The 12,274-nt window shown below is 33.1% G+C and overlaps 1 protein-coding gene across 1 annotated transcript in view; it reads right to left on the reverse strand.

The window, feature by feature from the left end:
* Positions 1-12,274, reverse strand: part of LOC135130100 (uncharacterized) — a 188,722-nt gene that overhangs the window by 16,371 nt on the left and 160,077 nt on the right. Inside the window, exon 4 of the mRNA XM_064057421.1 lies at positions 1,889-2,032. Coding sequence (XP_063913491.1) covers positions 1,889-2,032 — 144 coding nt within the window. The remainder of the gene's footprint in view (positions 1-1,888; positions 2,033-12,274) is intronic.

Below are 12,274 nucleotides of genomic sequence, written 5' to 3' on the forward strand. Positions count from 1 at the left end.
TAGCGCACTCTCTGTAAAAAGTTACTGACGTCATCCCAATAATTTGTTAAGTTTGTCAAAAAATACGCTTCAAGATAGTGTGATTTGTGTTTTATTAATTTATTTTAAAATCATTTAAAAACATTAATGAATAAATCAGTCAAAAGTGGTTTATCCAACTTTGCAAAAATTCTGGAAACACATTATGACTTTTTAAAGTATTAAGATTCCCTCAAAAAAAAAAAACAGTATGGGATCAACTTTTACTATTTATCCAAGAGACTGAATGTTTGAATGTGCTTCAAGGACGAAGAAAGTTCGCTCTAAATAACTTTAGACCACTTTTTAAACACGTACTTTTAGAGAGTTTGCTTGTGTCTTTGGTCTTCCATTATCAGCAAACAGTAGTATGCATGCTAAAGATGACTTATGAGAAATGTGTTCTTATCTTATTACTTTCTAACCTTTAAATAAAATGTTGTATGTATGTATTTTATACGAAAACTATATATAAAGAATCCCGTCTTTATCCGGGTAAGAAATGGTAAGCCGATATTTATCCCTAGTTTTCGTCTTTCTCAATTTCACACCCCTCGAGCATGCCCCATTTTATACCCGCAAAATTCCTTTCCTTCAAATAAATCATACATATGAATAAATAATCATGATACTGATCACCGTTATTGAGAAAGAAGAGCCAATGTTAATTACATAAATACAGAGTGTTCATAAAACTCCGCACACATCTTATAATTCCGACATTATAAAAGATTTTTTTAAATGGCAACCCCAACTTTTTCTTTTTCGGATTCTCATAGATCTTTTTAAGTTAAATTATGGTCGCAAAAAAAATTAGTACTTACACAAGCATTTTTTTGGAAAACAAAAATTCGATTTATTAATACGATTTAAACCGAAATTCTACAATAAAACTAACGTAATCCCTTGCTAAAATTTATCTAACCGTAATTGTATGCTGACAACAATAATAAATCTGTGTATTTGTCTTCAAAACATATAATACGGATTTTTCAAATAACCAATTCAATTACAGTTATAATTTCCTAGAGCGCGGCAAAAACATCTTAAAACAAAAATAGATGAATGTCAAGTTTACTACTCGCAAACTGTAAATCTCTTCAGTGTACTAACACACGAAGCGGACACATTTAATGCGTTTAAATACGTAAAGTTTTTTGATTGAGAAAACCAACAATAAAAAATCTGCAAAGTTATATATTTACACATAACTTGCCTCGTTTCTGAAGTATAGCAAGTCCAATATGACTTTTGCAAAATTAGAAAAGTCGTTTCTAATAATAATCATTACTCTGTAACGTAAATCGACCATGTATTGTATTTGAAGAATCTTACTCCAGTAGAAAAAATAAAAGCGTTTTACTTCAAAAGTTCAAGCAACTCTTACTTTAGACTATGTTTTTCAATAAAGAATTATTTTATAGTTTTTAAGATAAAGCTAACAACTTTCGAAGACGTTTGTTGTCTGATAGCAGAAACTGCAGGTTTGAAACTGACAGGTTGAAAATTCCCATTATACAAGTTTTATAAAATGCGACTGAATTCTTCTTCCACCGGATCATTCAATTGCTACACGACGGGAAATTTTTCAGCTTTGAAATCCTAGGATTCTACTAACTTTTACATGTTTCTTTAATTTTCGTAATAATTGACTCTTGCCTTTAAAGAGGTTGCATTGTCCTACCTTTCTTTTTCTTTAATTTAATTAAGCACACAACTACCGAAATGTTTATGTCTGCTATTTCCGGAACGTTTTATTCTTAATTGTGTAAACCTACGTATCTACACAACAAAGTTGTAAAAAGAACTAAGTTTGTGACAACAAATAAAATTTTATCGAAACTTCTAAAACACGAGGAAAAACATTTACCTGCGTGGACTCAATTCCGGAGTCATTGTGATGGCTGATTTCAAAACACGTGGAGTGTTGAGAGGTGGCATCTTCGGCACAAACTGGGAAAACAAAACTCTGTCCATCTGCTTCGCCTCTCGGAGAATCCGCACTCGGCCAAACCTGGATCAGTGGTAAATATTTCATTATCAACGAGAGTCTGAAATTGGAATACTAGTCAACAAACAAAACTATATCGAAAATAGCGGAATTTATTTGGTTTATGAGTGCGCTGGGAAAGCGGCTACATCACTAAAAAAATTCTGGTTTTAGCGGTCGTTTTAATCCGATTTACTTGGTTAAAAATAAAAATAATCTGTTTTGAAAACGTTTCCCAATAGTCTGAATAAAATGTCCTCCGTTTTTCATCCAACAAAAATAATTTTTATTACCCATAAAACTTTTTGAGGATCCTTGAGTCAGAGCGGAATGGATACGCATGCATTGTGTATAGGATTTTTTTACTGTGGTGCGTTTTTTGCCATGACGCATGGACGAAGGCAGAAATGCTGTGACATGGTAAAAAAAATTGGCGTCAGTGATGCCGCGAAATTTCCGCTACTTAAAAAATAAACTTAAGGACTCCGAAAAATCAAATCTTTTAATAGAAAGATGCATTTCAGAAACAAAAATTAATTTTGCCGACAGCTCATAAAATTTTATTTAGTTTTTATGCAACTATCGTTAACAGAGTTAGACAACACTATTAATAACAAACACAATAAACGTCCAGACAGGATCTGTTTGTAGTCATTTTATTTCACACTGTTTGATATATCTTTGTTTACAGCATCAATTCAAGTTCGGTAAGCAAGTTACAACAGTGTGGGGCCAATCAGACCACACATTTTTTTATGAATGTGTGCCGCCTCTTCCAGACGAGGGCACAAAAACTCAAGCCTCGTTTTCAAATCACTTATGAATAATAATTACAAGCTGTCATTGCACAGAACTGTTCAGAAATCGAGAAATTATAGTTAAATTGTGTGAGCAGAAGTATCAAATGGACCAATCGGAAAAGAACATCTCGATAATCTCGATTATCTCTAATCTTCACTTACATCATTAAATGTAGACACCATTCAGCAGAATAAATGAAGACCCTTTCCAATTTAAAAACAATTACCAAAAAGCTGTTAAAAAGGTTCTTTGATAATGAACTTTTAAAGTTTTGTAGCTTTCTAGTTAAACCCTGCTACGCCACTGGAGAAGAGGTTTATTTCCTGATTTATACTTTTAACTGAATTTCAATATCAATTGTTTAGAGCAGTGGTTCTCAGATTGGGCGGAACCGCCCCCTGGGGAAGCGCTGGTGGGATTCAGTGGGACGCATAAAGCTCCTGGGGAAAATTGGGGGCGTTTAATCAATTGCAGGGGAAGCACGAAAAATATCTGGACAACAAGTACTATTTGAGTTGAGTTGAATACCGACACTTTGTCAAGAATTATAGGTTATGGAGCAAACATTTTGTTGCATTTCCTTTGTCATATTTAATGCAATACTAAAAATTTGTTAACTAAAAAAAGAAATTGATTACAAATAACTAATCGCGATGATTTACACATGCTGTTGACAAAAAAGGCCCTGGTCAATATATATAAATTGATAGGATGGCATCAAAGCGATTTTACACATCAGCACTAGGATTAGGTATTGTTACGTTGATCGGTGAATAAAATCAGCATAGGTAAAACTCAACAATTTATTTCTTACTAACTCGAATTTACACGACTTATTACAGCGCGATTATGTACAAAATAATTCCGGCGCAACTTCACTGTACTCTCGTGGACTGAATTCACTGAATAATAACCGTTCCTGACGGTGGCCTCGATTTAAACCTATTCGTTCCTCTCGAGGGTTCGAGAACGCCGCTTCGAGGGTTTTCTGGGCCCGTCGCGACAACTGCTTCCAGGCTTTCCTTTACAGAACGCCGTGCAGTCCGGCCTATGAGTTATACTACATACTAGAAGACCCATTGGCGTCGTACAGAGGCGGCGTATGGGTTTATTTCGTAACAGTATTTTAAAATTGTTGTTCGTAATTCGTAGTGAATATTTTGTTTTCTTGGTTGGAATATTTTGTTAACAATAACACTTTTTGTTTTTGTATGCTGAAAGTATCAAGGGAGGTACAGTAATTTTCTTTTTGAAAAGGGGGCGGTGAGCCAGATAAATTTGGATACCGCTGGTTTAGAGTGACGAAAACTACCATCGCTGTGAACCGCGACCATGATAAATCTAAGGATACAATAACCCAGTTGGTGTGATGTGACAGGACATTGGACAGTTTAAAGATTTCAGTAGATTACAATAATAACAATTAGTATCTATATACTTATTTCCAAATCTGGCAAAATTAAAAAACTAGGGTGAGTTAGCTAGGAAGGGTCACCTCGAAGAACTTTTTTATTTATGAACCTATCTTAATGGAATTTAATCTAAAATAAAGAGGAATATGTATGCATCAGTTGATTAACATGAAATAATTAATTAACAATACATTAATAAAAAAAATCGTCACAAAAAAAATTTGCTGAATTTTTATTTTACTATAAAACTGAACAAAAAACCTTCTGCAAATTTCAATATTTATTATTTTTGATACATTTTCTTTGTTTTTGAAAAATAATATTTTCCTAAAGTATTTTTAGCGGTTTGTTTTCCAAACACGTTTATTTTTGAAACTCATGGAACTATTTCATCTATTATGCTGTTCTGAACAATCCAATCCAACACTTTACCAAATTTTAGTGTTCTCAGTGAAGCTAATAAATCTAATTCAGAAATGTATTTATACACGCTGGCTATTACTTTCCATTTGTAAATTTAATGTGAGCCGATCCTGATTTAATCAATAAAATAAATAGTCTCATGCATTAATTATTTGAGCCGCCTACATAAGCCAGTCTAAAAATTATTAATGCAGTGATAAATCACAAGCAAAAACTCATCATATTCTGCATATTTTAGGTAGGATCTATTCAAAAATTTGAAATGACGTCATCATTTTTTAGGGGGAGTAAACAGATATATTTTGATTAAAAATTTACTAAGTTGACAATAACTTTAAAACATCTATCAAAGCATTCAGTTTCAGAATTCCTGATTTTATGAATAAAATAAATTGAATCATCCATTATTCTTTTTGAATTACCTCGTATAAGCAAATCTAAAAAATATGAAAGCAATGGAATTATCAATTCCACGCTACGGATAGATACCATGTTTTTTGAACTAACAAAATTTGAGAAATCTCTGAACTCCCTCAATAGCACTTATATGAATGAAATAAAATGGATGCCAAATAATACATGCATAGTTATTGTAAACCTGCAACAACATAAGAATTAAACAATTAATAATTTTGACTTTTTTCCAAAAATCTGGACGTTTCGGGTAAAAACTTAAATGGATTCGTAAACTACACGTGTAGGACTATATTATTTAATACAATTTAAAACTCTTTTACTATGTACAATTCTGAGGTGACCTCGTCAGATTCCTGGTGGGGATCATTAGACAAAACTTGGTTAGTGTCTTAACATCTACATAATATTCATAACACACGTATAAAATTTGACAGCAATCGGTCCGGTAGTTTCGGATTTGGTTGTCTAACAAAAATTGGCATAGATGGCGGACAGACAGACAGAAACGGAAGATCCACTTTTTCGTACTCTATGGATTATGACCCCTCGAGAAAATATGAAAACAGTCAGTCACCTAATGGGCTCTCTTACAATACTTCCGTAGATTACGATCAGGAAGTAAAAATATATTATCGTGTTTGTTTCGCTTTAATATTTTTCAAATACAAAAAGATTTAATTACTCACTCAATTTTATTCACCCACTGTAAATAACTTATTATCTTACTTTTAAACTTCAAGGGATAAATGGAGAAAAGAATAGCTTTATTTATTTTCAAGGAAAAAGTATGGTAATTTTGAATTATCTTGAGGGACAAACGGACATATATTAATGAATTGAAGGGAAATTTAATTTTAGAATGTTGGCCACACTGTAGTTGTGTAACCGAAATAACCTGTGTTTGGTTTTCAAAGCGATTTTTTTTTAATTTTTAGAAATAACTCTGGACGAAAATTTTGACGAAAAACTGTTAGGTTAATAAGAGATACATGGAACTTTCGATTGGTCCAAAGAAACTAATGACTAGGAGGATACTTAAGTCAAATTCTGCTTTCGTAAATACCAGACGAGTAACAAAAAATAAGAGATCGTGACCATTGAAAACAAAAAAAAAAAAAAATAGAACGTGTGGTCTGTTTTGTCTCAGATATTCTTTCTAGGATAGCGACTCTTGTATCGATAATAAAATTACGAATATTTGACCATCCACCCACTTGGTTCCACTGTTGAAGTCATGATCCTGGATAAATCCAGTCAATTCCAATTACAAAGTGAGCTTATGTTGGCGTAAACAAACTAATGGAGTTTACACATGGTTGATGTCTTATTTTTTATTTAATGACTAATAACACGAATGATAGCCACTGGGTTGCAGGTACACTACAATCCGTCTTTTCATGTTATCAAAAACACATTATTAGCGTCTCGGTTGCACTAGTTTCCAGTTTTGCTTTTTAGTTCTTCAATAGCATGGACAGATTATTTTAAAAACAATATCTTTCAAGTGGATAGGGAAGGCGTGGGGTCAGGTTACCTTGCAGTCCATAGATCCTGACTAAGTATTCTTTCCTCTTAAAATTGTTGTAGAAAAGCTAGAGTATCCCTGACTGTACGTGCAGTGGCCCCATCCTGCTGGAAGAATCCTTCCCTAATTTATCATATAATTAGTTAATGAATACATCTAGAATATTGGTTCGGTATCTTTTTGCTATTATAGTGTCTTAAAAAAATGAGTCCAATCAATTTTCGTTGCAAAATGCCAACTCACACTTCAACTCTTTAACGGAGGTACTGAGGACTATCTGTTTAACACATTATTAAACCAGTTACCGTTGAAAAATTGCAATATCTACCTCAGTACGAATTCAGGTTTTCTTTGAATGCTATGCTTCAGTGACTGGGCAAAGTCAGCCTAAAGAACAGTAACATTTGCAAATTTTACTTAAAATTCCTTGAAAACTGGTTGAATTTAGTAGGTCCACTCGTTACGAAAATATAATCCGGTCATAAAAATCTTCTGTTCGCAGGTGAAAACGTTTTCTATCTATCTCAAAGGGCAATTACAAAGTTACTAAAAAAATACCAGTAAATTATATACTAAACATATCTACACCTAACTCAAACAAGAATTACGCTAAATGACTGAGATAAATTTCTTTGACATCTGCGAAAAAATATCAAGGCTATGCTCAATATCCAAATGGTTGAGAATAACCCGATATAGTGGTGAAAGTTTGAGAATGTTAGTTTTAGGTAGTGGTATTTAAAAATAATCGTTAATTCTCAAGTTGTATCGAGGCATACAATTGGATGTCACTTCCTTTCTGATGTCGTTTGCATAATATAGGTAATAGGTATACATGTATTGTTACGAAATAAACCCATACGCCGCCCCGGTATGACGCCTATGGGTTTTCTAGTATGTGCGGCGATGACTCATCGCCCATGACGGCGGCCGGACAGCGTTCGCTTAAGAAAAGCCTGGAAGCGAAAGTCGCGATGGGTGTTCTAGAACAAGCCTAGAAGCGGTGACGGAGATCTTCGAGAAGGACCACGTGGCTGTTTAAAGGGAAACCACCGTCGGGAGCAGTCTGGAAATCCAGACAATGGGAGAAGTTGAGTCTAGTCAAATCCATTCCAGTCAGAATTATTGTGTACATAATCACTGTGTAATCAGTCGTGTAAATTTGACTTAACTAAGAAATAAATTGTTGAGTTTTACCCACGCTGATTTTAAATCACCGAAAAACGTAACAATATTATAAAGAGTAGTGGTGCAAACACTTGCCCTTGTGGTACTTCAGACTGCTGACTATAAATATGGAACGCTATCTCAAACAGGAAAGATACTGAGAACGATTTTGTAAATAAGATTCCATCAAAACTGTAAAATAACGTGAAAGCCTAAGATTTTCAAGTTTTTTAATTAAACAAATATGATTTATTCTATCAAAAGCTTTGGAAGAAGCCCGTGTATATTTAGTTGACCCTGTCTATCTAGAACAACATATATTGAGTTTTCACCGTTGTGTTAGTGACGGTGGGCTTGCTGTTTACAAGGACATACTAATTATGAGTAATTATGCTGAATACATGAGAGTACATAAAATAACACAGAATCTGTTAAAAAAAAATGATTTTAATTATTAATAATAACTAGGAGCCTATAATAAATAATTGAACATATCGAACCGATTACTTTTTATAAATCGGTGTGACTCGGGATTATTTCCAAATATCAGGACATGCAAGCTTTACATCAAAAATGCTCGTTAGTGGCTTCGAAAAAATGACGGACAGTTTTTAAAAAGAAAAAATTGGATTAAATCCGGCCCAGTTGTTAACGTTGATTTAAGCTTACGTGTTGCTTTGGTTACAGCTTCCTCATCTACTTTAATTAATGTCAAACTATTACCACTCGTTTGTGTCCGTTCATCCCATTAGTTGATCCACCAAGAGAAGCAAATGCTTGAATAAAAAAGCTACAGATGTATCAACTATCAATTGAGTATTAAGTCATTACAGAGGGAAGGGGTGCAATTTTATTTTTTGTTTTGAAAAAATTCCTAAATATTTTGAGGTTCTGATATCAGCCCTAAGTGCGTTAACCATATTATAGTCCTGCAAGTTTCCATTTTCCAGTTTATTTTGTAGCTTTTTCATTTATCAAGCAAATAATTTGTTTATTACACCATGGGGCATATTGTCCACTGATTTTCGTTTTGGATGAATACATTTATTAACACTGACACTGCAAGAAATTCACTGTACATAAAAATTTGAAATTAGTTTTAGTATTTATTATTTTCAAGTAAACGTTAGTTTTGTACTACTGCAAAATTATTATTGATACGGTATTATTGGTTACCATGTAATTGGTCCTTTTTTTATTAATGGGAATTTAAATTCTGAGGGATACTTAAAGCTGTTGCGGGGACGTATAGTGCCTAGACTTAGAGAATTGTTTCCTAATTACCGAAATCCGGAGTTACCAGCAGAAACTATGAAGAATCGTGTTTATATCAATAAAGCGATTCACATTAAAGACTTACGGGAACTTACATTCGTCCAGAAATGCTCATTAACTCACTACAAAATTTTATTCAGCGTCTTTTTTACTGTCAGAAAGTAAATGGAGAGCATTTTGAGCATCTTTTGTAGAAAACAGAAGTTTAATTTTGGTTTTTGTTATTATTGGTTAATTAATTTATTTTAATAATTTATTTTGCCGTTTCATTCAAAAAGAAAGCATGATTGTGCTATATCAATGAATTTAGAAAAAAAGCTCTATTAAAAAATGCATTAATTATATGGTAATGCAATTTAAAAAAACAAGTTACCCTTGATGAAGCAAAAAAAAAATTTCTTGACGAATAATTGGTGAACCGTTTCCATACATTTCCAAAATATTTGTGCATATAAATCCGCTCCTTACTCATGCAATTTTACATTGATAAAGCACTTAACATAAGAGTCCTGACATAACTCATTTCATGACTATAGAAAAATAGGTACCTAACAATAACTAAAATAGACACGTTACCATAAGATTTGGTGTCTTTTCTCTGGCTGAATCTGTCAACGGTTAAATTTTAGATACACTACATGTAAATTTCTATTCTTTGTTATACACTTTCCAAAAACAACGAAACGAAATAAAGCATTGGAGGTATATTGACAACAAATTGTATCAAGTTTCCGCGAATAACCTTTTTACTTTCACCATGGGTATTGGTATCTATAATTAAAACACTTAACTTACACGCAAACGCAATAAATTAAATGAAAAGTATTCATCGAAATGAAGCTTATTGACCCCATTCGAAATAGAATGAACTGTTTTAAGTGTAGGCAATGATCACGTGGCCTTTGTTGCCCACGAAATTTAATTATAATGAAATTGCTTTACAATTATGGTTACCTTTTGTTTTTAACTGGCAGGAATATATTATTTTGTTGGTTGACAAAATAACATTGTTAACAGTTTTAATGAAAGTTTCTTTCTCGCAGTAAACTTGGTTTAAAATAACACAGATTTCGTGTTTAAATAAATAAAAAAAGTAATCACAACAGAAAAGCTTGTATTAAAGCTGTTTGCCTTGAATTTTTCCAGTTGTTATCAACATGCAAAACTCGTGTAATTTACAGCCTCAACTATAATCGAATTTTCTAGTAAATTACATAATAATAGCCTCAAACAACTAGGTAGATTTTCTTCGAATAGGCAAGACTGCATGGTTTTAATAAGCACTGTTTATTTTGACGTTTGATGGCAGTAATTACATTGCAGCTGGCGTCTATTTATTTGAAAATCTGTTAGTAATCATAGTGAGCATTGAATTTAAAGAGTTATCACATGTATATCTTTCATCAGTTTTTTTAACTCGGAAGTATCGAGAAATGTATAAAAAAGACGATCAAAGAAACCCATGGATTTTTGAAAATTTGTCTTATTAGTTGAAAATGGAACAATAAAAAATCCATAGCTGGCTTTGTTCGAGCATTCAAATTTCGACAGTTCCACATTTCGACATTTCGGCTGTTCTTGCTTTATTAAAGTCAAGCTTGAATACTGGTGGCAGCGATCCTGCACCCTTAGTTTACGGACCTGTGTGTCTACGACTTACTACTTCACAATTCCAACATCAAAAACAAAAAAAAGGTTGGATTCAATTTTAATTTTTGTACAAGATTGATTTGACTGCTGTCGAGACTTTATTTATTGACACGTTACATACGCAAAATATGTTGTTAGGTTATTAATCGATACACAATTTATATTTTTTAAGGAATTACAAACAAGAGGGAGCATCCAGTGAGTAATGTGATGTCGTAGGACCTTAACTCCATCACTTCTCTTAAAATAATCGTGTAGATAGCTCTCAAATTTAAGTATTGGATTTTCCAAAAGGTCAAAGATTACTCGTTGATCGGGCTCGTTCCCTAAAAAGAACAATCGAAGGTTTTCATATAGTGGGCAAACTTACAACAGATGTGTGATATTTTCGCTGCACCCTGACATTTAATCATTTATTTTAAAATGGAATTCATTCTTGCAATGAAAATTTCATATTTATACTATACATTTTTATAATACAGATAATATAAATATTAACGTGATCAGCATTGCAACTGTATATTTATTCATAGCAACGTGTATTTTTTTAAAATAACAGCAACGCTTATAATCAGGGAACTTATATTTTATAGTACGAAGGAGCTTCGTCGCCTCGTCGTGAATATCGAAATGAATACCGTAAACAGAGTTCACGGACGTATAACACACAACATTGTATTTCATCCTGCTAACAATATTTCATTTGAAAAAAGCTGGAAATTATTTTGAAAATGTCACAAAAATTATCAAGTTTCTGAATTATAATTTTGTTTGCTGATATTTGAAAAAACTCTCTCAAATGTTATTATTTACAGCATTGGATTTATGCTTACTCAAAATTGCAGAATTTGTTGGATTAAAATGTCCCTAGAAATATACGGGTCGCAGTTTTCGCCGAACTTTTGCGATGGTTGTTTCTAACGCTGGGACAGATTCCAAAATGGCATGCGGGTTGGAAAAGTCAATGAGTCCAATGAACAGCAAACGGTGATACAAGATATTGGTACTAGTTGCGATTTTCTTGAAATTTACACTGAAAAAACAATCTCAAATTTACTACACTTTCAGGTTATTTCAATAGTTGGAATTTTTGATGACAAACCCGAGGAGATCACAAATTTGGTAAGACGAAGGACGATTTATCAGGATAATCTTACCAAATTCAAAAACTAAAATTATGCGGAATTTGCCATAGCAGAAGAAAGTATTGAATGAATAAATTTATTTATTTCGAAAATATAACGATTTGTGTCCTAGTCATGGCAAGTACAATCGATTCTTTATCACCCACAGCGAAGGTAAATGTACCCAGTAGCCTGATGAAGTGAATACAATTGGAGCAATTCCAAAGAAAATGGCCACGGCATTAGGATTATCTGCACCAGCGAATTATACAGGTCATTGTTTTCGGAGATCCTCAACATCATTATTGGCAGATACGTGGGCAGATATGCATGCTCTAAAGCGTCATGGAGGCTGAAAGTCTGATAGCGCTGCAGAGGGATATGTTGACACCGAACTCAAACAAGTAATGAGAAATTGGACGGAAATAGACACGTGATCAGGTAAAAGTAAAGTAGCACCATTTCCAGGGTA

This window comes from Zophobas morio, unplaced genomic scaffold, assembly GCF_036711695.1.
Source record: "Zophobas morio isolate AGI-343-1 ecotype UQ-CSIRO unplaced genomic scaffold, CSIRO_AGI_Zmor_V1 ptg000017l, whole genome shotgun sequence".
NCBI classification, from domain to species: Eukaryota; Metazoa; Arthropoda; class Insecta; order Coleoptera; family Tenebrionidae; genus Zophobas; species Zophobas morio.